Raw genomic sequence first — 25,968 nt, 5'->3', positions numbered from 1 at the left:
GTACATATGATTTAAATGTAGAGTTCATCAAACTTTTGAATGCTGCCAAACTGCCTCAGCATTATGGCTGTAGCCACAGAGGGAGAAGGAATGCATCTACACTTGGAAACAGGTTGTCCCTGTCAACCAGAGAGCTCATATTTACTGTATCACATGCCAGACTCATCTTAACCACATGCTGCTGTAGCCAACAGAGCTATCACACATATGACCATGTGGCTTAATTGGCATGCATTTTTCCTTAACTCCTCTACCCTGTACATGGCACAACCAGCAGCCACCAGCAACAGACAGAGATAGGAAAAAAAACAAAAACAAATGGCATGTTGTGTTAAAGGACAGAGGGATGAAGAGAGGGAGGGATAGGAGGAAGAGGAGGGCGCTGCGATGACCTGACCCCCTCTGCTAGATTCCATGTACATCTGTCAATGAGACGTCCACAGCCAAATGTTTAGGAGCCGGTGTTGCACTGCTGCCTCCCTGCTGGGCTTCAATATATACATGCTTTGTGTGTATGTGTGTGAGAGGGTGGGATTGTGTGTGTGTGTGTGTGTGTGTGTGTGTGTGTGTGTGTGTGTGTGTGTGACGCCATGTGTTAGAGGCAGGCCCACATCAGGGTTCATACAGTCGAGCTTAGCCCAGTGGGAGCTGAAAGCTTAAAGAAGGAAATCCCCCCCCCGGCTGCTCAGTACACACACACACACACACACACACACACACACACACACACACACACACACACACACACACACACACACACACAACATGCACTCTCTCTCTATCCCTCCTCCTGGCACGTCATTAATGAAGCCCATGCTTGTATGTTTGGGGCATATGCAGCTCTCTTGGCCCAACACTACAAGTGTGTACGTGTGTGTGTGTGTGTGTGTATGTGTGTGCGTGCGTGTGTGTATGTGTGTATTAGGGAGTGAGACATCTCCCCCTATCACATGGTAATATATTCAGTGGAAGATCTCTGCAGAGGCATAATACTGCCGCTCTCCCCTGTCTGAGCCCATCTGTGATACGTAGAAAGGACATCAGCAGGACAGGTTATTAGCACTGGAATAATGCACACTGTTATTGTTGGCGCCACATACTTATTCTCCAAGCAATATGCCCTCTCACCTCATAACATAAATACATCCATTGTGGAAAAAGCTGGGAATAAATGAGTGCAATACAATGAATGGCATGTATACTAGCCCAGTGGAATGTTGTTATATTGGAGGTGACTCATTAACAACTGATGGACGTGGGATGACTTTGGGGCCGGACAGTGGGGGGTTAAGGGGATGTTATCCCTCCTGTTAACACAAACTGTTGAATTTATCATACATGTGCATTTAGCCTAAAGAGAAAAGCAACATTTTACCTACCCTTATTAAACTTGAGCAAGGACAACTCTGAGGGTAAATGCAGTGGCTTCTGGGATGCTAATTTTCAAATGACGTCTCCATTCAACAGCGGGACTCAAGGTGTTGAGGTCGATGGAAATGTTGAAATGTGTGCTGTTGTGGGTTACAGGAGGGTGAAAATAATGCCGTTAGTTTGTCCGTGTCCCTCTATTCTGTGATTTCCCTGAGGATCCAGAAGTGCAGATTTGAAAATGACAAATATTTTTGCTAACAGGGTCCCTTCTTGCAATAGAGGTAGCAAAAAAACACACATATGAATATAAGCACACATATACCTGTCATGGGTTGGCAAGTGCTAGGAGAGGCCAGAAGATCAATCTGCCACCTTCAACACCGCCAGGAGTAGAGCTCTGGTAACATGGGACCATTGTTAACCAAAATAACCTCCCTTAACATAGACGCGCTGCGGCAGAGGGGTCAGCGCTAACAGAAACTTGTAGAGGGATTTAAAATAAATGTCCAGAAATACAAAACTCCCTATTTCCCCATCTCTCTTTCCTATCAGAAGGGAAAGAGTGAGCATGAATGTGAAAATGTAACGCCCCCGTGTCAATTTGAAAGTCCACCTTATCCGCTCATGTGCCCCTCCACCTCCCCGCATTCCCCCCATCCCCCTTCCCTCCCCCCCCCCTCCCCCTTGAAGCAGCTCTGTTGCTTTGGTCCGGCTTTGAAGGCCGTTCTTATTACTGGCACAGAGCGCAGGTCAGAATGGCGAGCCGGCAGCACACTATTAAAGCCTAATGAAAGAAATCTCTGCAGGGTCTGAGGTCTGCAGCGGCCAGAGGAGGCTGTTCCTCTGCCCATTGTTCTTCCGCTCCAGTCCTTTTTCTAATGTACGCTTTTCTTCCTATCTCTGCCTCTAAATCTGGATTCTCCTCCATCTCCCCCTGTCACTGTCTTTGTCTCTCTGTCATTTTTTGTATGCTTCATTGAGTCTCTCTTACTCTGGAAGTTTCACTCTTCCTGCATTTGACTCAGATGATGATAAAAATATTAATAATAGCTTTATTCATATAGCACCTTTAAAAACCAACGTTTACGAAGTGCTTTGACAGACAAAGCAATGGCAGGAACTCAGAACAATACAACATTAAACATCAGCAGTAAGGCCAAACAGAGCGATTTCTACAGGAGGAAATATACATGTATATAAATGCAAACACAAGTAATAAGAAAATAAGACAATAAACAACAGGCCGGTCCATAAAGACCAAGTTAAGACCATAAAGCAATATAAGTAAAGAAAAACAAAAAAGGTTAACAAGCTAATGGCAGTAATATCAAAGTAAAGAAGACTGAAGATGATGCTTTCATTCTTACATTTTTTTCATCTGCCCTTTCCCAAAATTGGGCTTATATAATCAAAATAAGGTAATTCTGTCCCTAGATAAATTATTTTGTAAATGACAGAAAGAATACTATATCAACATTATACTAAAGTACAATCAAGATACTGATGATCCAAGCTGAAATGTGCTTTCAATTATGTCTCCTCACGGCCAGTTGTCAAAGTCTGCTAAAAATGTGTGATACAAAGGTGTCCTGCTAAGGACACACATAAGTCCTTATTACCCCCTTCAAAACGAAATAAAAGTGCATACAAAATAACTGCGGTTCCTAGAGTGTCCAGTTGGGGATGGCTCCAAAAGCCAGACAAGTCCAAAACACACTCCATTAAATGAAGATGCACACATTTAATTTCATTATTTAGCTGTCCTGAACAATGCAAGTTTTTTATTTTTTTTTATTTTTTATTTTTTTTACAGCTGTGAGTTTTTGAGAGTCTTTGACACAATCACACTGACTGACACATATCCTATGGTTTTTCTCAGATGCAGCGCCAGGATATCAGTTTTGGCTGAGCCTCTTACCTCATGTAGTTACCTTTTCTTACTCTATTGGCTTCAGATATTTCTATGAAACATTTACCATAAACGTTTTTGTTCAACCTCCTACTTTTGATACTATTCACAGATACAAGTAAAGCTGGTCTTAAAAAGGATGGTAGCCCAAAAAATACATATTTCACACCACTGTGATTTTGATTCTGCCACCGACAATTCCCTTTGTTGATGATCTGGATGGATTATTATTGTTTATATTGATACTGGGCTGGGAGATAGATCATGGATGGGCAATCTACAGTGACTTTATTGAGAGAGAGAGAGAGAGAGAGAGAGAGAGAGAGAGAGAGACTGTTTAACAAAAAGTCTATTTGTGCTTTAAAGACAATTAAGAGATGATCAAAGTAGGCTGGAACTTTCAGCAGTACCTCCTGCTTTTTTTTTTATGTTTGTTTCTGGAATGTATCCGTCTCAATATGAAATGCTTTTACAGCTATGAAACCAGACCATGACTTGTAAGCCACTGTGGATGAGATTGATGATGAAAAGTTGTCTGACTTTTACCTGATTAAAGATGAGTCCCTGTCCTCCACTTGTTGCCCCCTCTGTCCATCAACAGGACCCTCTGTCCTGCTGCTGGCAAAAGCAACATGCTTGCAAGCACGTTAGTTAAACAAGAAGGGGCGAATCCAGACTTTATGGACTCGGGCTGCTTAACTCAGGCCCCAACTTATCCAGGGGTGGCATGAAATTACATGCAAAGGATAATCATTAATTTACCTTCACTGTCCTTTTAGGCAATCTGATATATGTAATGCAATGCTGTCATTTTAAACTTTATACAGTAAATGTACTGTTAAAAACCAAATCGGAACAAATGTAAAAAAAAACAACAACCCTCTTTGATTTGTTGTAGTTGTTCCCCACACCCACTTATCCCCGTCATTATCCTCAACTTGGAAAATCTGCTTAAAATTTGTTCTGCCCAAAAGTGGATTCTCAAGATTGTCAGTATGATTTTTTTTGTGCACATTTTGCAGTTTTTGTATCCTAATCTTAGAAAAGAATATGATCATTTCCGGAAGATGAAGGAGCAGGTGATCAGATGTATTGTTTGATACTTGTTAAGCATTGGAGTTATATGCTTAAGGCTATTATATGACACTTGATCAATCAACTTTGGCTTTTACGTATTTATTGGTTGATTTATATTAATTTGAATGTGAAAATGTGCTGGAGTGGATATATCACCAAAGAAAGAAGAAGGTGATTTAGTCACTTGTTTCTTTGCCTGGAAGAAACACACAGCTCTTCTTGTCATGACTAATGCTTAAGTCTTTCTGAGGATTTCCAAATGTAGTTTTCTTTTTAAAGTAAAGAACACATTAAGCATTTCCCAGCATGTCTTCTTTTTCACCCACTTGTTTTTTGTTCCCTATGTTTTTCTCTGTATCTTCGCCTCTGTGTCTCTCTCTGTGTTTCGTTCTCATTATAGTAACACATTCAGTAACCTTTACATATCTGGTTCAGTTTGGGGATCACTGCAGGAACAGGAAGTTGTTCAGGAAGTTTGTTGTTTACAGTGTAAAAGATCACAGACTCCCTGCCTTTTCCCAGTAAAAGTACTGATGATAGTCATCAGTTACTTGGTGCCAAACGTGTACATGAGTCATTTGTTTGGGACTTTGTGTTTTTATTAGTTTTGAACCTATTTTTAATCCACCATGTCTACCCCATCAAGGTTTCATACCAGGATACGTTTTTATTCTGCATTATTTATTTTTACCCCTCTCTCTCTCAATCCAAGGCTCAGCTGTCCTTGTGCCTTTACACATTGCAAATGAATGCATATCCATGCAAATTCTTAAAAAAGAAAGGCTGAGAATTTGAATATTTTGCTTAAAGCTGCACCCAGGTCGACCCTGCCATTCGGCATTTGAAAGCAGTGTGTCTGTTTGAATACTGAGGATCTCTCTTTGTCATGTTCGCCAGAGGGGCTGGGTGAGCGAACCAGCACCGGCAGGATGGGCAGAGATCGGCTGGGTAGCTGCACACAGACAGACTAATTGGGAAAAGGGGGGCAAGAGGGAGGACGAGGGGTGTTGGTAAGGGTGAGAAAAAGGTGGGGTATGCAGGAAGGGGGGAATCCAAGAAGACGACAGGGGGTTTAGGAGGGAGGTGAAAGAGGACAGAGAGTGGGGGGGGGGGGGGATGGAGGGATCGAGAGAGAAGGGAAGGAAGAGAGGAGGTGATGAGGAGGGCACGAGAGCGTGCGGGAGGACGAGGTGAATGGAGGGAGTGTGGATACACTGTGGTTTCTAGCGCTGATGTGTTAGTAGCCCTGCTGACTATGTCATTATACTGTTGAAGTGCCGGCTGGATAACTAGGGTCCCTGCCTGCTGCAAACCACTGTAGCCTTAAAACTCCATTATACTGTGTTTGACACTTATGGAAAAGAAAGTGTCACACAAACTGGTTTTCCTTCGGTTATTTAATGTATTCAAGGAGGAAAAGGTCTCTCTTAACTCTTACCTCCAAGTCTTAAAACAATCTTTTGATTCCAACGGAGCCGGCATCAGAAGGGGAATATACTTATATACAAGAATAGTGTAGGCAAATTAAGAAATGCATTTATTAAATCAACTGCCTACAGTGATACTACAATATGCAGATACTATACCATTAGATCATGATAATGCTCTAATATGTGAGTAGTGTTGTAAGCAGCCTCGGGCTGGGCTATTTCAAAGATAGTATGCAAAAGGTGTTTTCTACCTACGCTTTTTCTTCCCTGCTTGGCTTCTTCAAAAATGTTGGTATCCTGTAGGTGCAGGCACGTTAATGAAAACTTAATATCAAGTACGTTATGGAAAAAATCTCAACTCAAGGTCAAGACATTTGCTTCTCTGGTGCTTTCAAGCACATTTCATGGTCGTCCCAGTAGCATGGATTATGCTCTGTTGTTGTAGTTCAGGAATTCTGATATGCAGAAGTATCCTTGTCTTACTGAATTTACATGAGTTTTAAATTGATTTGACCATGTGATGTTGCTTTTGTTAACATTTTGAAGCTCATTGTCTTGCATAACCTCCCGTGATGTTTTATGACCTTATTGGTTCTTACTGCCGTTTATGTTTTACCAGACTTATTGGAAGTGGTTCCAAGATTCTTTGATAGCAGTTTCATTATTTAAGTTTTCTAGGACTGTTTTGAAGAAGTTCAATAAATCTGAACATAATGAAAAGTTTATTTTGTTGTTTTTTCAAATTACTTTTTGGGCATTTTTGCCTTTATTGGAAAGGACTGCTGAAGAGAGACAGGAAATGTTGGGAGGAGAGAGTGGGGGATGACATGCAGCAAGTGGTCGGGGTCGAATTCGAACCCATAGCCACTGAAACAAGGACTATAGCCTCTATACATGGTGTGTGCCACCCAACTGCTTATCTTAGTCTTACCTCATTAGATCAACAGTGTAAGGAGTGTATTAAATAATGCTATGGCTTCTAGAGGTGGGAAAAAAAATTGATAAAAATTTGATATAAAAATTCAGATTCTTCTCTTTAACATCAATTCATAACTTCCAAAAATGTTTTTGGGGTTAATCAGTCACTCCTTGCTAAAGTGCTAAAGCTAGCTCTTTAACTATGTAGAATGCCAAATAGAGCAACAAGAAATTCAGCCTGTCTCACAAATGACTGGAGTAGATCCTGAAGTATGACCTAATTCATAAACAGACTTTGAATCAATGGATCAATGAATCAAAAATTGTTTTGAATCGAAAATCGATTCTGAATCGAATTGTGAATTCACACTTATAATGCATTTATATTAATGATGTGACACACAGAGAGTATATATTGCTGAAAATGGAATTCACCTCGTAGCGAAACAAAAAATTCAAATTCACATGATGTGAGACACTTCTCTAGGACCGCTCATAGTTCAGTTGAACCTCATGCAGATGTGCAGGATTCTGGACTTTGGGGCTTTGGAGTGCTTTTAATACCTTTTTTTTTTAAAGTTAATTTCTAGTCATTTCCTATGCTATAAAAACTCATCTTGCAAAAACTTAACTTGAGTATGGTAATCTATCACAGTGAACATCTTGCCTGCATTATTTTGAGTGATGTTATGTTTGTGTGGTAATGAAGTGCAGGCTTTTCAAATAAGTCTGCACTTTCAATTGCATTACCAGGAAATAATAAATTAACTCTGACAAAAAAATAAAAGCAGGCACAATGTGCACTGTGATGGATTGTACAGTAAAACAGTATGCTTTGAAAACAGCTGACAGTAATGTAAAGAATATGTGAATTGTAGTAATGGGCTTACACATGCAAAAACACTGACAGAGTCCTTTTCAAATCTGCTTCTAATATGGGTATAGCAGTGGTACATGGCAAATTTGCCTGCCACCAGCCTCCATTTCTTCTTAAACTTCTCCCTGGATGGAGGGCTCTGGGGGCCCGACTGCACTGAACTGGGTTGAGTTACACCGGGTAGCTGGCGAGATTGATCTGGCTGCAGTAGCCGGGGGAATATAAAGCAGGGCAGGGGCTTAAAGTCTGAGTCCCCCCAGGGAGGAGTCCTCGCTGCATGGGGAGAGGGGTATGAACTGAGCTGCTTCTCCCTCCCTCCCTCCTTCTGCTGTTGTGTCCATCCAACGAATACCTTTTCCATCTCTTCTTCCTGATGACATTCACTCTTGACAGTTTCTATCTCAGCCTCTGTCTTTCAAGCCTCTCTCTCTCCACCCCCCCCCCCCCCCCCATTGCAATTTTCTGCATTTAATCCTTTTGCCACAACCTCACTCCTTCCCCTCTTTGCATCCACATTTCCCTGCGACAGCACTCGTCTGCTTCTCTCCTTTTATATATTTGCAAGCATATGGGAAAACGAATATTGCTCATGAAGTTCACACCCAAAATGAAACACCATGCCTGACGCTGAGTGGAGCATTTAATCTGTGTATAAAGACACTTACAAAAAAAAAAATGGTTAACATCATTCTGTCCACTTGCTGTGATCTTAAAAAGCTGGTTTTCCCCTTTTTAGTGATGGTGGGTGGCCAGGAGAGGAGGTGCATATTTATAAGTGCTAGAGACTGTCAAAACTAGCCCACAGACTATGATCTGTCAGATTCCCCCAGTACACCCAGCTGCATGCCTGAAATATATATAACTTAACCCACCGCAATTACTTCTAAAAGAATCATGGTAGAGCAGGAATAGAAGTGAAGTTTAGGCCCATTTTCTCACAGTATAAAAGCACAATTTTCGCCCTGTGCTGCAAAGTTTGTTGCTCTTCCCTGCTGCACGTTGCTATTCTGCAGGGGGAACGGCGCAAAGCTGCACAGAGCTGCTGTGTGCTGTTGTAGTGTTGCTGTGCAGTGATAGCAGGATCGTCCGCTGGGGGAACCCAGAGTATTCTGTCTCGCTGAGTGATACCCCTGTCTCCACTCACGATAAACAGCACACACACACACACACACATACACACACACATACACCGGCGTCTGCCAAACACAGCCTAGCAGCAGATTCCTCCCCCACCCCTTCACAGCCCCCCTTGCAAAGCTGCAAATATATTAGCTGCCTCTTTTTCTTTTGTCTTGGGAAAACGGCAAGCACAGGGAGTGTATATATATATATATATATTTATGTGTGTGTCTGTGTGTGTGCGGTGGTAGTGGTGGGGGGGCTTACTGTATGAAAAAGGTGTGGAAGAACACCCCCCTTTGTGCCTTTCCTGTTTTGATGTCCCCATGGTGTAGGGTCCAGTCGTGGAGGGAGGGGAGCGGTAAGAGCTCCACAGATATGAATTAGAGTTATTAGTAGTACAGGGATTATTTAGAAAACGTTAGACAGACTGATAGATGAGGAAATTGCACAACACATACAAGAAGTCTGTTTGCTTAAAACCGAAAGTGTTGGAACACAACCTATGTTGAGCAGTGTGTAAAGCTTGACTTCTGCAAAAGTATCCCGAAAATCTATTTTTATCATATAGCTTTTAGAGCTATGATTGCTAACTTGGCATGCAAAGAGTTGATCATGATCATGTACACACATTTTGAAATGAGTTTTGTTTAAATATCAGGCTTTAAGATTTTTAAATCCCATCATTTTCAGACTAAAAAGTATAATAAAGACTGTATTTCCAAAAAAGGAAAGCTTTAAATTGAATGTTATTGTTTGGCATGTTTTTACACTTTAAACAGTTTCCCTTCAAGGTGTGTTTGAAAATTCTATCTACTGTCTTTCGTGACCGAAAGCTCCATATCCCGTAGTTAATAATAGAGCTTATGCATGTGCCTTTAGATGTATTATTATATTGACAAATATCACATTTAACTAACTATGACTGACATTCAGTCATTTTTCATGCTAAAATATCAAACATTTACTTGTTCTGGTTTCCTAAATATAATAGTGTTCTGCGTTTCTCTTCTGTATATGATTTTATAATGAATATATTTTGGTTTCAGACTCTCAGAAAACCATATTCAGGCCTCGCCTTGGCCTCTGAGTGGTCATAATTTGTGTGTGTTTTTTTGTATTTTAATATTTAATAAGCGAAATACCTAACAGATCATGTAAATTACAGCAGTTTAATTTATTTCATTAAATTGTTGGATAATAGAGAAATTAAAGTCTGTTTAATATCCGACATAGAAATAGTCACCTTGTCTATTTAATGCATGAAGAAACACAGATGAAAAGCATTATAGACTGCGGGTGTCAGCATATCTGAGGTATACAGACTGATATTTATATAGGGGTACTTAGACTGTATATATATATATATCTACAGAACATTTTTCTCTATATGTCACATTATGCAAACACACAAAGTCAACACTTCCCACTGGTCCTGTATGAGATCAGAGTCTCTGCAGCCCCTTGACTGTCACTCAAACACAGACAACTGATGTGGGCGGGGCTGTGACAACTCTCGAATCTGGCAAGTCAAATGTTTTTATTTGCTGGGAAAGCAGGCGTATGTGTGTGTGTGTGCGCCCTTGCATGTGTGCGTCTATTTGGGATTGTGTGCCATATGCAGTGTACCAGGGAGGGCTCACTGGAACATATTGGTGTGCGCACGTAGTGGTTAATAATAGTAGCAAACGCATACAGCGATGGCAGCTCTGATGTGTGTGACAGTTTTACAGACGCACACGCCAAGACACAGTCACACACACACACACACATATAGACGCACACACACATTCTCACTAACAGCAGAGACGGAGACCTCCTATGCCACCGAGCCCTCCGTCTTTGTTGAGTCCTCAAATTTATCACAGATTCTGATGAGTAAAAACAACCACTTTCCTCCCACCCCACCTCTCCTCAAGTATGCTCCATATGTGGGCAAATACAAACACAAACATATAGCCGAGTTAAACCCAGACACCCACCCACACACATAAACACACAAACACATACAAATGTACATGCTTAACCACCCTCTCACATTGAAAGCACAAAGTACTTGAAGAAGGCAGGCACATATCATCCACTGAAATGCACACATGACACACACATACACCCCCCCCCCCCCCCCCCCCCCCCCCAAGCTTCTGACATTGCTCATTGTTGCTGTTTCTTGCTTGTCTGTGGCGTGGTTGTGTTATGCTGGGGTGGCAGCTTTAAGTTTTGATACAGAGGGGATGGTGGATGGGGGATTGGGGGATTGGGGGGGGGCAGTGACTGCTCCCCCTGTGGCGAGGTATTAGAAACAGTATGCAGCAGCAGCAGAAGACACCCAACCTGTCTTTCGGATCAGTCTCTGTGAAGGCAAAGAGAGAGGGAGAGAGAGAGAGATAGAGGGAGTGATAGATGAAGCATCAATCTCAGCTCGGACATCTCCTGTCAGAAAGAAGAGACGGACCTCGGGCTCAGTGGCCGGGCTTGGCAGGCAAACCAAGAGCGAGAGGGGTAGACAGTGTAAGAGAGGCCAGAGTGGAGCAGACCGCCGCTCCGTCCGCAGGATTAGTCTGTGGAGCTTGGCAGAGTCTGGCCCGAGCTGAGAGAGAGGTAACTGAAAGACAGACGGCTAAAAGGACCAGGTGCCTGGCGCAGACTCAGGGCCAGGTTAGCAGCCAGAGGGACGAGGAGAGAGAGAGGGGACCTGGTTCTCTGTGGCTGTGTGGCTGGTCTGGAGAGGCTCACCCATATGGTGCTTCGCTCTGTTCCTGCTCCCTGTCTAAATCCATATGCTGCTGGTGGAAAGGTGCCCTCCCCCCCCCCCTCCCCTCCCCTCCTCTTGCCTCCCCTACTACCTCGCTTCAAGAGCATGCCCCCCCCCCCCCAAACCCCCCACCCCCTACCCACAGGGGAGGTGTTGGGAGGTAAAGCCCCGAAGGCTTGTACCCCCCTCCTACCTCTTAACCCCTCAGAGCTGCTTAGCCCATTGTCACTACAATCTGCCACCATCGCCTTAATGTTGTGCGTCCCCCCCTCCCTCTCTCTCTTTCTCTCTTTCTTTCTCTCTCCTCCTTCATCTTTTCATCTCCCTTTGGCACCCGATAATCGATGAACTTATTAACTGCTAATTATTCAAGCTGTGGATCGAGGATCCCTCCCCATCCTTGGAAAAAAGGGGAACCTTTCCACTCCGTTCTGCCAAATGAAGTGGTTTAGATTGCCCATTCATTTGGATTAAGTGCATTTAAGCTGTACTGTTTGGGATGTGGAGACTTTGTCAGATTGCTATCAGCAGCGTTTAACATTAATCCTCATTTTGTTCAGCCAGTTGATAGCACACACTTAGTGGAAGCCCAGGAGATTTTTATATTGAATTACATGCATTTATTTGTTTTCCTTGTGATGTGCGTTTTTCTAAACAAGTGTGTGTGCGTGTGTGTGTCTCTCTCTGTTCTGGTTTCTCAGGAGGTCCTTCAGACGATACCAAAGTTCTGCTTTCCCTTTGACGTGGAAAGGTACGATTCCTCTCCCTCCATGCTTCCCTGTTTCTAAGCACTAAACTACTCACATCACATCACATCACATACACACACACACACACACACAACCACAAATATGCACATCTAGCGCCCCTCCCACCTACAGAGACACATATGCAAAAAGGGAAATGAGCTGATGTGTATTTTATGCCTCACACAGTTGTTATTGTGAAATTCCTGCATTCCTTAGTGCAGTCAAACAACGATTTATTAACTGTCCCAATGTAATGTTGCATTTGTTTGTGATTGATATTGAAAGTTCCCTCTCTGGTCTTTAACCTCAACAGATCAGACCTTTTTCTGAATACATCCTGTTTGAGTGTCCCTTGCAAAAAAACCACACCTGTTTGTCAAATATCCTCTTAAACGTGAATGCTGTAAAGATGAGGGGACACAGTGATGAAAATCACAACAACAATTTTTCATTAAGGATGACGCTGATGATGTCATCAGGGACCTGCCCACCCATGTGTCATGCCCGAATGCATGTTTATGTGAGTGTGAGGTGTGGGTCCAGAGTAAAAAAAAAATAGTTTTCTTCTACATTATATAGGTCTGATCAGGCTAGCAGCTCTCTGAGAAGTATTGGCCTATTATTTCCAGCATGTAAAATGAAATGTTAAAATTCAAATTGTAGAGACAGAGAGAGAGCGAGAGAGATATGGGGAGGGGGATCTGTACAGTATTTTACTGAAGCTGAGCTGCTGCCATCTAGTGGTGAAAGGATCTATAGAGCTTATATTCAGTTTTTTCCTTGGGGTTACAAAAACTTTTTACAGTTTTTCAAGCAGCCATAGTGGAAAAATGTGACATCAGATTTGGACCTTGACTGGAGATGTCGCTCATAGTGAGATGCAGTTTGAGAATGAGTCAGTGTCTGATCAAATAGACCAAAATTGTGCTTTCATTTAAAAAAAGAAAAAAAAAAAGTATAGTAGTGTTTCCTGTTGATTTCAGTTGATTGCTCAGTGTTTTGACTTTTTATGAATATGTGTGTGTGTGTGTATGTGTCACCCCTTTGTTTCTGGCCTCAGGGTCTCCCAGAGTCAGGTGGGGCAGAATTTCACCTTTGTGCTGACCGACATTGACAGCAAACAGAGGTTTGGTTTCTGTCGACTCACTCAAGGCTGCCGTGTCTGCATATGTCTGCTCAGGTAACTCTCACACACACATGCACACACACATTCACATGCTCACTAAATGTTTTTTTAATCACTACTCCTAGGTACATATATTTTTAACCTTTGTCTTGCAAAATCACGTTGTTCCCTAATGAGTAGAATCCTACTGCAGTCTCGAAAATTAAACCAAAAAATATCGAAAAGAAAACAACTACATGCTCTAAAAGTCAGCCTTCAACATTGTACTTTCTGATTCAAAATCAAGAAAATGTTTGGAATAAAAGTTTTCAAAAACAGTTTCTTTACTCGCTGGTTCAAATAACCCGCACTTGGTCTGTTCTGCCCTTTTTCAAACAGTCTATGGATCAGTGTCAGAATTTTTTTTTTCATAAACATATATTTTTATATCTCCACATTTATTTTTCAAGTGTGATGAAAAAAAATTAACTTACAAGATCTAGTGAACACAAGATCTAGTGAGCACAAGATCAAGTGAACACAGATTTTTGAGACAGCTTTTCTATTAATTCTCACTCTTCACACTGAGCTGCTCTATGCCAGAAGAAAAATTTTAAATTCTCATCTGCCCACACAACTATGTTTGAGATGTGCCTATAATTACCTAAAAGTTGAACAGTTTTTGATATTTCATAGGTGGATTTATCCTATCACAGCACACATAAATGGGGACACCAGACCCGGGAAAATTGCATTTTCTTCGCATAATTACTCTCCAACAAAGGCTATTATCATTTAATTCCCATGTAATTGCATGTTGACACAATGTTTTTACAGATGTAATTACCTTACCATTTCAAAGAAGGAGTACTCGAGTGCTAATCTCAGTGGAAAGGCTGATGCACTTTAGAATAAACTGAGGAAAATGTACAAAATAAATCAGTTTTTAATGAATGTATTAAACAGTTTAACAAACAAATAACACAGGAAAAATAGATCACAAAGCCGTCTCTTTTTCTCTGTTAGCTCTCCTGTGAGTGCTGCTCTGTGTGTGTGTGTGTGTGTGTGTGTGTGTGTGTGTGTGTGTGTGTGTGTGTGTGTGTGTGTGTGTGTGTGTGTGTGTGTGTGTGTGTGTGTGTGTGTGTGTGTGTGTGTGTGTGTGTGTGTGTGTGTGTGTGTGTGTGTGTGTGTGTGTGTGTGTGTGTGTGTGTGTGTGTGTGTGTGTGTGTGTGTGTGTGTGTGTGTGTGTGTGTGTGTGTGTGTGTGTGTGTGTGTGTGTGTGTGTGTGTGTGTGTGTGTGTGTGTGTGTGTGTGTGTGTGTGTGTGTGCACACACATGTGTATGTCTGTGGGTGTGTGTGGCTGATGATGGACAGTCGTGGGTTTGTCGCTGCCCTGATGAGCTGCTGTGAAGAACCGTGTCCCTCCTCCCCACACCACCCACCCTTCTCGGCCAGCTTCCATGGCCTTTGTTTTTCTTTTCTCCCTCTCTCTCTCTCTCTCTCTCCCTCTCCCTCTATCTCTACCTCTCTCCCTCTCCCTCTCCCTCTCCTCGTTATACGGCTACTGCCACAGTGCGACAGCAAAGACGCTTGGCCCATAATTATGCATGAAGCTTCACTGCCAATTAGCAGAGGTTCCCCTGTCCCTCTCGCTGAGTTAGACATGCTAATTCATTTGACATATGATGTATAAAATTCATTATGCATTCTGAGTAGTTTGCATGGCTTCCTTCATTTTTAATAAAATAACGTATAGAAAGTTTCTCTTTTTTTTTATTTAAAAATTGTTTGTTTGCTTTCCGGTTACATTTTTTTCTCTCTCTTTTTTTTTTGCCCTGATCTTTTCCATAATCTTACGTAACCTCACAGTGTTGGGAGAAGATATCTGATATCTATTGCAAATAATTAAAAAACATGTTAGAGATCTCATTGCAGAAATGTGTAAATAAAGTTCCTGTGTCTAAGATTTATATATTAATAATAACCAAAGATAAACATGTTAAAATAAAGATGATGTAAGTGGTTTATATGATATATTTTAATATATGTGTGAATCAAAAAGGCCCATACCTAGAAGTTTATTTTTATTTAAAGGATATAAAATAAAAGTAATTAAAACAGTTTGCGATTGTTGAAGTGCTGGTATCGTAAAATTGTCACCTCCGCTTACAGGAGGAAGTGCCTTAATGAGCGGGACAGTTTTATGTGGACAGCCCTTTGTAGTCTTGTTGCTAAAGCCGTGGCCGAAAGGGCCACGCTCGCTTCAGGCAAAACCTTAAAAAATAAAAATAAAAAAGGACACTTTTATTCTCTGTTTTCTCTCAGTCTTTGTTCCTCGCATTTTAAATATTCTCCTGTTGAACATGTGATTCATTCTGATATTTGCAGCATTTGAATAAAAGGCTGAGACTTTAGGGAACATTTTAAGGATAGCATTGCTCCAGTTAGTGGTCACTTACCCCGTTGTTGGAGAAACTTCCTTCCCCGTACTTAACCCCTTAACCCCGAGAAAGTAAAGGTGTAATAAAATCTTCCGCTGAGCCGTCTACAAAGTGTAAGATGACTTACGATTACAGGTGCCAGTGCATAAAATGAGATTTAAGACTCATCTAAGGCGCAGGAATAAGTGTCGTGCTTGGCAGACAACATGTAGTTTATGGCCGCAGAGACAGGGCTGATAAAAAAACGCTCAAAAGTGCAGAGTTAATCTAAAACCTAAACTACTGAGGTATAAAGTTATTCATCAGGAGCGTACATGTCCAAAATATTTAGTAAATCATTAGTTATATTTCACTCTGGATGTTTTCCTTCACATTTCAGCTTTATCTTTTTTCTGTGTTATGATCCCGTCCATAATATTTTAAATGTAAGATCCAAAGGCTGATCCAAGGCCCTGGCCTCTGTAAGATATCTCTGTTCTGTTTGGTGGTCTGAGTCGGCGATGGAGTGCAGGACGGGGCTGTGAGTGGGCCGCAGATTAACTGCTTCATTCTTTGAGTACATGGCACTTTGAGGAGACATGTGTTTAAAATGGCAGGAGAGATTGCGGGGCCCCCACACACTGAGCACTCCAGTGATGGATGCCTCTCTCGTTCGCTTTCTATCGGAGGATTTGCGAAGCACAAACAGATCTGAGCAATGAACTGTGAAGAGTAGGAGTATCTCTCGAAGCTTTCCAAACTTTAACTTTGCATCAACAGAGACAGCAGAGTCGGGGGGGGGGCCGAGGGGAGGGGGGGAGTTAAGTAGAACAAAACAATACATCTTTAAGTTAAATTCAGTTTATTGCAACTTGAATAAAGCATTAGATTCTTTTATAGGAAGATGTTTGAAGAATATTGATAATTTGCGGTTGGCTGCCTTCCTCAGCAATCATGCGTTTTCCTCTGAAACAAAGGATTTACAGCACCTTGGTGTAGGAGTGTAATGACTGTGAGATCTGTGAGGCCTGACGGCTGCTCTGACATCGAGAGTCCTATTTACATCCCCGTCAACTGTGAAAAATGAAGGATTAATGTCCAGGAGCCTGGCTTTTTAACAGGAGGTGGAGATAACACGCAGGCTTTGTTCTCCCTCTTGAGTCATTAAATCAGTCTGAACTTTCCGTGCATCGGCTCCAATGTAAACTGACCCCATATGCAGATATCCGCGTTGCATGTAGTTTGACGGGGCAGAAATGGGTTTTCAGGTTGATATCCGGTCAGCATGGGAATTAACACACGCATGTTTGATTTAGGCTCTCCTGCGAGTGTGACCTGATTGCGGTAAATCTTCGCACAGACGTCAAAATATTGGCATGTTAAGAGGCTGATTGTTTCAGACTAATGGTCAGTCAACCTCTCTGATTGGTGCGCTTGGCTGCACTTCTCCGGGTACACGGCCTGTCGTTGGCCCCTCGCGGATTTAGCAATATGAAAATTTGCATTAGGTTCACTTTATTGTTTTCTTGTTGTCTGTTAATTCCAGTCTACAGAGCAGCCAGTGACCCATGGCCTGGAAAGTCCTCAGACTCTAGCCCACCGCCTGAGCAGGACTTCACACAAACCTACACGCTCTTTAAACTTTATTATATAACTGAGACACTGAAATGTCTTTGTCTCATTATTTATTTGCTTTAAATTAATCTCTTAATGACTTGTATTTAACACTTTGTTCACCCGCGGAATTTATTGAGCAACTAAGATTCGACTTTTTATTGATCGCCTCATTTGGACACAAATTTATGTTTCAACCTCTGCGTCCAAGCAACGTAATGAAGCATTAATGGGAGTCTCTGTTTATTTCATTGCAATACCAACAAGTCCTTATCTAGAGTCATTATTTATGCATGCAGACTCCATGTTAAAACACCAAACTAAATAAAAATTCAATACCTTGATAGGACACCATGTTTTTTTATTATTTGATTGCATAACATTAAATGAACCGAGCCCTCGCAGCTTTTATGCCAAGAAGAAAACTGTTGGCCATCTTCCACTGAGAGAGCGAGTCGACTTGGCCAAGAAAATGTCAACTTAGTAAAGAAAGCCATGCTGCAGATGCTTTTAGCTTATGGTGGGTGTACTTGCTGATTAGCTTTAACACAAACACTGCAGTATAAATTATTTTGAGCTTGTTAATGAATTTATTTATCGTGCATTAATACATAAGGCGAAGATTATTTTAAAACGTGAAGGACATGGAAAAGAAGCACAGAAAGGGGGGCAGGAGTGCGTGTGTGTGTGGGGGGGGGGGGGAGTGGTGACATCACAGGCTGCAATTTAGTTAAGCCTGTGCATCTGTGAGCAGCATGCTTGTAAACCTTCGCATCTTCTGTATTACACGAAAGCTTTCTCAAAGGAATCTGAAGTCCATCATTTTCTCTTGTTTGCCTCTTTTTTTCCTTTTCTTTGGGTTAAAGAGCAGAATGGACAGGAATTTGTAGCATGTAGAGCCCCTCGGATAAAAAGAACGTCATAATAAGGACTACACAGCATTTCCCTTTTTGCCCTCCGATGTCTCCAATGCATGAAAACACCATCAGTTTACAATGCTCTGTATACATTTGATCTTTAAGTCATAGGTCAGCACTTACACAGAAATATTACAAGGCTAAACATTATAAACTCAATGCAATTTCAAACTTGGAAAATCCAACAAATGGTGAGGTTGTTTTCAGGGAATACAATATTTAGCAGCAATGCAAACCCTTTGTATGTATTCTGATCTGCTTTACTTCCACATGTGTTTTCTTTTTCTTTAAAGCTCCTGTGAGGAAATGTAACTTTGTGTCTATTTTGAATGTCCCCCCCCCCCCCCTCCCTGTGCACAAAGTGGTGTCTTATCTATTTTTTTTCCTATATGTGTAAGTTGTGTTTTTACTGTCAAATGACTCACTGATAATCTTTGCCATGGAAAATATAATGTGCAGTTAATTACTTCATCTGACACCTACCACATGGTGATGGTTTCAGGCATTTAAAACGACAACATAGAAATAATCAATCCTAATTGTTTGGGACACAAATTGCTTTTGTAGCTCATAAAGAGGCATCAATATTCATTTCAGTCTTTTTCATAACCAGCTACAAACTCCTCACAGGAGCTTTAAGGTAGAGATTATTGAGTACAATTTAAAAAAAACAAAAAAAAACCATTTGAATTAATCTGTTCTTCTCTGTCTTGCAGTTATCTACCATGGTTTGAAATCTACTACAAGTTGCTAAATACCCTTGCAGACTACTTAACGAAACAACAGGTAATCATCTCTTTCAATGTTCCCAGATATTCTTTTTATAAGTACAACATGTGGTTTAAAAAGCATAACATGAGTTATACAATTCTGTGGTTTGATTTGGTCTAGAAACAAGCACGCAGTTTAGTGTTTTTTTTTAAACTCTACTGTGGTAAAATATCTATCCTCCATTGTGTTCTTCCTCTGCATGCTGCATGTTGTCTTTTGTCTGCAAGTTTTGTTCGCCGTCTCGGGCTCCACTCGGCTGCTGTTGTTAGCAGCAACAATGTTGACATTTCACAGACCAAACGCTGATCTGACACTGGAAGTTATTCCTGATGATTTACTGGAAAACAAATCGTTAAGAAAAAAAAAAAAAAAGGCAACCACACACACGCGAACACACACAAACATACACACACAAATGTTTCGCACTTCACAAAAGTCTTTTCCCCTGACTATTCAGTGCATTGTACTAGCAAAGGGAGGGAAATGTAAAATATGCAACAAACTGGGGAGATGTGCGGCGTCTAGCGCAGAGGGTGTAGGTGATGTTCCCATGTTTTGACTGAAGAGAGGAGGAAGACGGAAGGGAGGGAGGGAGGCAGAGCGGGGGAGATGTGCAGGGAGCTTTGGGACCGCTTTCAATTGTCATATAGTCGCTGCTGCTTCCAAGACCCTTAGAGAGCAATGATCAGGACAGAGAGCCCTGCTAAAGTAGACAATCACAAACAGATCACATAGAGATTCAACACAAACACACATTCCTCTGATTGAGAGGAACTCAGCTTTTAAATAAAAAGATAGAGAGAGAGCGAGACAGGCTAGTTTGTGTGAGAGAGAGAGACAGGAAGATTGCTGGAAATCCTGGGTGACTGAAGTGTTAGTGTGCATGATTTGGTTTCTATTTACCCCGCTGTCCGTTCCAGGCGAGAGGGAGATGTTGACAGACGAGGGAAGACAGAAGAGCGATGAGGGTTTAAGGCGAGGGGTAAATGAACTGTTTCCCCAGGCCGTGTTGCTGACCATGCGTGTGAGCATTGAGCCTCTCATGACAGGAGGCTGTTCGATTGCACACGCCCCAACACAAACTCCCCCCCCCCCTCCCCTATCCTCTCCCTCCCTCCCACCCTTCCCCTTCTCCTTCTCTTACTGTACATCGCCGCCCATTCCTCTCCAGTTTCTATTTCTCCAAGCGCGCGCACACACACACACATTTCCTCAAACGAGCAGCGGCTCGTAGCCAAAACCAAAACAAAGTTCCCTGAGAGGGCAGATAGAAAAAGAATCGAGAAAACATCAAGACCTGACCTCTGTGTGAACAGTTCTTAGTTTAGTTTAGTTGCACAAAGTACAAGTTGCAATGTGTCGTCCCCGTCAGTTCTCCAGCGAGTGTGAATGGCAGTCTTGTCGGGGAGCTCATAAATGCTGGAGGAATAATCTCAGGGCCTGTTCTGTGGTCAAGCTAGCCCTCTTACGGCTTCCTAAAGCCCCTCGCCTCTGGAGTGGGAACCCCTGCTTTAATTACTGACAGCCTGCGCCCCGTCGTAAATCAACGCTGCCGGATAATAAGCGTCTGCAGCCCCACATTCAGCCGTCTTTTAACCTCACCATTGCTCGTTAAACACATGTCAGTCGGATGTTTTCGAACCCTTCAGGCCTCGCTGCAGGATTGCCCTCTGGTCTGCAGCAGCGCTCGTCCCAGCACTGTTGTTAAGATTGACACATAACTCGCGACAACAACAATACAAGTAAATAAAAATTCATGTGTCCTATGTTGTTTTTCTTACTCCTTTTGTTGTTTCCCTTTCTCCCCCAGGAAAACGACTTGAATGACATGCTGAATTCTCTCTATGATCTGCCTGTGCCAAAGCCCTTCACGCCAGTCAACCTGAGTGTGGTAGGTATAGATCTCGTATTCCCCCTTATCACAGGCAGCCAAGACAGCTGAGAGTGGAGGTAGAAACAGGGAGAGAAGGACAGGTAGGTTACTGTAGCAGTGTGCAGGCATTAGGAAGGAGACTGCAAAGGAAGAAGAAGAGATGATACAGCTGGCCCAAGTAGTTAAAAGTAGAGGAGGGACACCTTGTAGTGTAGAGGAGAGAGACAAAGAATTTCTAGCAGATGAAGTGGGAAGGATAATGAGAACTAAAATGAAATGGAGACAGAGAGAAGCAGACTGAAAGAAAAGGGGAAGAAAGGGGAGTGACGGACTAAGTGTAGAGGTTGAAATGGACGAGACAAACCATGGATAGACAAGAGAGCAGAAAGCACGCGGGAGGATAAGATACAATAGGTAGGGGGGAAAAAAAAGAGGGCCCTCGGCTGACACTGTGTTTGGAAACAAGAAGTGGCGCTTACAGGTTTTTATGTGATAAGCTCAAGTCGGACATGTTTAAACTTGAAGGGTCCTTTCACAACTCGTCATGTCTCCTGCTTATCAAAAAGTGAAAGCGCTTAGCATGCCCAGGTCGCTCAAAGTCAGCCTGTGTTTGTGTTAACTCTGACACTATCTCTCCCTGTGTGTGACATAAAATGCTCATTCTGAAAACAGCCCTCGCTCTCAAGGCCTGTATATGTAAAATGTGAGGTTTTTTTTTTAATGATTTTGATTGCTTGTATCTATATTGGAGTTGGTGAGACGCCACACTTTGATGGGATCAAAAAAGTTTCAGTATGTGTACATGTGCGAAATTTCTTCAAGCCGGATTAACATCATTCCTATCTGCGATTTCAACCTCACTGTTGGCTTTTGTTTTAGAAGACCACCGCTCCTTTTTTAGCCAATCAAACAAGCAACTCTGGGTTGTATCTGCAACATACGACTCTGACCGATACACATCTAATTACAACATAACCAGCCTAATATGAGGTAATCAATAACCCTATTTAAAGGTTAACGAGGTCAATTAAGATTCCCTGTGTTGTATTTTTTCCTTTGTGTCAGTTTTCTTTACCCGCCACATGTGGGAATCAAATAATTTTTTTATCTGAATCTCCAAGCTTCGTTGGAAAAGAAGCCCCGGAGAACAGAGGTGATAGCTTTATCTCTTTTTCTGCAGAAGCCACTAGTTTGATATTTAATTGATGAAGCAGAATTATTCCCTTAAAGAGTGGCTTTTGTTTTATCATGGCAGCCAAGAAGAAGAAGAAGGATCATTGTCCCCTTTCATGTGTGAACCCTGTTTTGTTCTCTCTCTCTCTCTCCCCCTCTCTTATTGTGCAAGAATGAGCAGTTGTATATTGCCACTGGGCAAGTACTGAGAGATCAGCGAAGCAAGGAGCCGGTGAGTGGAAGGGAATGAGTGAACGGCAGAGGCGGGAGGAGGGAAGGAGGCTGCTGTGAAATATGAAACCGCCGCTGTACTAATCGCATGGGAGCCACGGCTTTCCAATTTGGCCAAATAAGCTGCGCTATCTTTTTAAATATAACAAAAACAAACTATCCTGGGCCTTGGTGTATGTTTCTTCTCCTCTGGAAAACAATCAAACTTTGTAAATGATTAATGCCATTCCACACTGCTATATTCTCTCTGAATATCAAAAGTTTTTTTTTCTCTCCCCCTTTCTATGTTTAAAGCAAAGGCAATTGTGCTCAAAAAATCTCCTTGATGCCTTTCCAGTTAACCCACTTTCAATGTTTTTATATAAACATGTCTTCGAAAGAACAAGAATAAAGCAGATAAGCAAGCAAACAGCCAATGAAAGGCTTGGTTGAGTTGAGGAGCATGGCTTGTGATTATCACAATGCCATGAATTTGTAGACCATCGGGGAAACATTATTTAGCACACAGAGCAAAAAGAAAAAGGAAAGCTGCAGAGAATACATAGTAGTGTAGCTACTGTATGTGTGGTAATGGGTTTTCTATTGATATATTACCTCAAGCTTCTTACCTTTGATCAGAATTTATATGATGAGGTAAAATACATTTTTAATTTAGTTTTATTTCACCCTTCTTCTTTTCCTTTGAGTGAATACACTCCCGTGTTTACTCAGACAGATATTGTTGTATTAATGATGAGTTGCACTCTAAATTAAGTTGTTTTACAATGAAAATCTAATCGATTCTATTTTTACAAGAAGATACTTTTTTTGGTCCAGTTTCAGGGATCGTGGACAAAGTTTGATTTAGCATAATGTAAAGAGAAAGAAGCTCTTCAGGTCGGGAGTTCAGCTCTTCATCATTGTCATTATATCGCATTGTTAGAATGACAATTACAAAGATCTATCGTTAAATACAATCTCTACTTTAATGATTTTACAGAAATCTAGCAAGTCCCAACAGTGTAACAAGACTTCTTTCAAATGAACATGATGAAGACGAACAAATAGAAATACACTTTATTCCAAAAAAAAGGTTGTCAATAGCTACTCAGTGTATTTTTTATATTTAATAAAGGAGAGCTGCTAGTCACTAACATTAGCTAGCCAACTACTCATCTTGTTTGTGCTTTGAACATCTAATAATAATAATTTAAGCTCCAGAGCTAACTATCCCAGACCGGCATCTCTGCTGTAATATGACTACAAACTAACAAGCAGACTTTAACAGAGAAAGATGTGGCTCAGTGCATGGGTGCCTCACTCTTAACACCACCATACATAAAGTTAAGATGATCATAATAAAAGTATTTAAATAGTGAAATATGATTATTTGCATATCCCTAAAGGGGAAAAATTACAACAGATATGTTTCTGCTTTCTTGCAAAAAAAAAGGGTACTGTCAAAAGAAAGAGTAGTTGGCTTTCTTTGTATTAGAAGATAACCAGTAAAGGTGTGATGGTATCCTATAAAACATGCATTAAACATATAAACTGTGGTATTTTTAATATATAAACAAAAAAAATAGTGTGAAGCAGTATTAGAGATGCACTAATACCGGATCTTTGAAAAGGCAGAGCCTCACTGTAAGTGTTTGTTTGGCTTTCCTCAGGGACAACATTGACCCTCCTTTGGGAATATGTTTACTCATGACAGTTGTTTTCATGTTTGCACACACAGTAATCTTTTAATAAAGGAATGTAATATCTGAGTTTGTTTTAAATTAAAACTAGATGTCGGGTCATTCACAGTTTTTATATTCTGCCTTTTTTTATTTTTATTTTTTTTTATCTTTACAGCCTGTTGTATTTGCTCAAACACTGCCACCCAACATTAATTAGCATCATTCTTTTACTTGTGGTTAGTTAATTGTAGCAGGTGGTGGAATTTTTCCATGATGAGTAAATTCAAACATTTACAGGAAACTTCAGTGACGAGCACCAGGTCTAGAGCAGTTGCGCATTACAACGTGAGTCTACTCACGGTTACAGAGTGCGGTCGTTGGATGAAGTTAAATCAGCTCAATAATATCACATAAAACGCCGTCTGCAAATCTGTTCCCACAGGTTGACAAATTTGGGCACACGAATTTGCAATCTGTGGGCAAGGTTCCCAAACCTGCAAAACTATGTAGACAGTTTACAAACCCATGGGCATGGATAGTAAACTGTGCAGACGGATTTGTAAACTGTGGGAATTTACAACGGCTGGGGCTCATTAGAAACCCAATAGTGCACAAAAAAAGGCATTGAGTCAAATCATTCAGACCTGTATCTTGTTGAGCCGTGTTAAATGTTTAAAAACTCTGCTGGACACTCACACTTATATTTTTCAATGTTGTTGAATTTTTACATTTCTAGTCCTTTGTTCTGACAGGATTTCTCTTCTCACTTGTTTTCTTATGTTTCTATTATCAGAGACATATTTCTCTCTTGGTGGTGATAATATGCTGCATGGGGCTGCTGGTTGTGAATGGCTCTCCTACTGTCTGATACTCGTCATCAAGTTACTTTATTACTCTGTTAACGTTTTCTTCTATTTAAGGGTTATGTTTTTTTGTGTTTTTTTTTGTTCTAAATGTTGCCTTATCAGACTTTTAAATCTGTTGTGAAACCAGTTCTCAGGTGTTGGATGTCATACGTCTGCTTTGCTTAAGAGGCCTGAAATGTGTTCTAAAGTATAAATGAAAATATGGGCTCAGTGGTCACCTGTTTTGAAAGAATAAGTAAGGTGACCTTTTTCTTTTTTTTCTTTTTTTGTGATTTTTAGAAGTGCTGCAGAAGATTTCAGGAAAGATCTGCAACAGTTGGTTGATTCAAAGGCCTAAAAGCACAGGCGCACTGAAGATGAAGGAGAGAAAGTGTGTGTGTTAGAGACACAATGGTGCGTTTGGGGTGGTGGTTTGTCTACCTGTCTCCAAACAGCACCTCTCTCAGGCCCCTTTGATCTGAACACTGAACCTGCCCTGCTCTCCCAAAGTGAGACAGGCAGCCTTGTGATCCTTTAAACAACCTGTGTGTCTGTGTGGAGGTACACGCTCACACATAGGCTCACACGTGTGTGTGTGTGTTGTTGCTCCGCAGGCCTATTTAATGCTTAAATAAAGACTCAGTTTTCCACCGGAGACATCACCCCAGTCTGTGTCTATGGGGAGCTGAGCTGCAACTGAGCCTTCTCTGTACTGTAGGCCTGATAAAAGCATTGCCACAGTTCAGACACAAGCTCAGCAATTCATATAGACAGAGCTGAAGATGAGCCATAAATCATAGAACAAAGTGAAAGGCCTCTCCCCCCCTTCCCCTCGTTCTCTTCTTTTTGAGTGCTATGCTTCACTTGTGACCTTCCTTTTTCTCTCTCCTGCGTGTTTGTGTTTTCGCAGCACTCCTACTTCATCGCCCCGGATATCAATGGACTGCCAACTATCCCTGAGAGCGTGAGTATTCACGGAGTAAAGAAAAGAAAAGAGACTCTGGGAGATAAAGAGGGACCCCTCTGTTCTGGAAACATCTTTGCCTCTAATCGTTTCTAATCAGATACACTTGTCACCTTTTGAAATCATTGCATCACACTCTTGTTGCAGTTTTATCTCCTGTGGCGCTTGTACTTTTAATGTCGAAGTTC

General features: G+C 41.5%; 1 protein-coding gene across 2 annotated transcripts in view; it reads left to right on the top strand.

Moving 5' to 3' along the window:
• The window catches only part of dennd1b (DENN/MADD domain containing 1B), a 110,666-nt gene that overhangs the window by 32,171 nt on the left and 52,527 nt on the right, over positions 1-25,968 (top strand). The window contains exons 4-9 of one of the 2 annotated variants that reach the window (XM_061034119.1): positions 12,158-12,207; positions 13,266-13,385; positions 18,979-19,048; positions 20,844-20,924; positions 22,252-22,311; positions 25,727-25,780. In XM_061034119.1, the coding sequence (XP_060890102.1) occupies positions 12,158-12,207; positions 13,266-13,385; positions 18,979-19,048; positions 20,844-20,924; positions 22,252-22,311; positions 25,727-25,780 (435 nt within the window). The remainder of the gene's footprint in view (positions 1-12,157; positions 12,208-13,265; positions 13,386-18,978; positions 19,049-20,843; positions 20,925-22,251; positions 22,312-25,726; positions 25,781-25,968) is intronic. The other variant, XM_061034120.1, reaches the window with a different exon arrangement.

The sequence above is a fragment of the Labrus mixtus genome, chromosome 3 (genome assembly GCF_963584025.1).
Source record: "Labrus mixtus chromosome 3, fLabMix1.1, whole genome shotgun sequence".
NCBI lineage: Eukaryota > Metazoa > Chordata > Actinopteri > Labriformes > Labridae > Labrus > Labrus mixtus.
The sequence above is the reverse complement of the archived record's forward strand: the minus strand, read 5'-3'. Positions and strand labels throughout refer to the sequence as shown.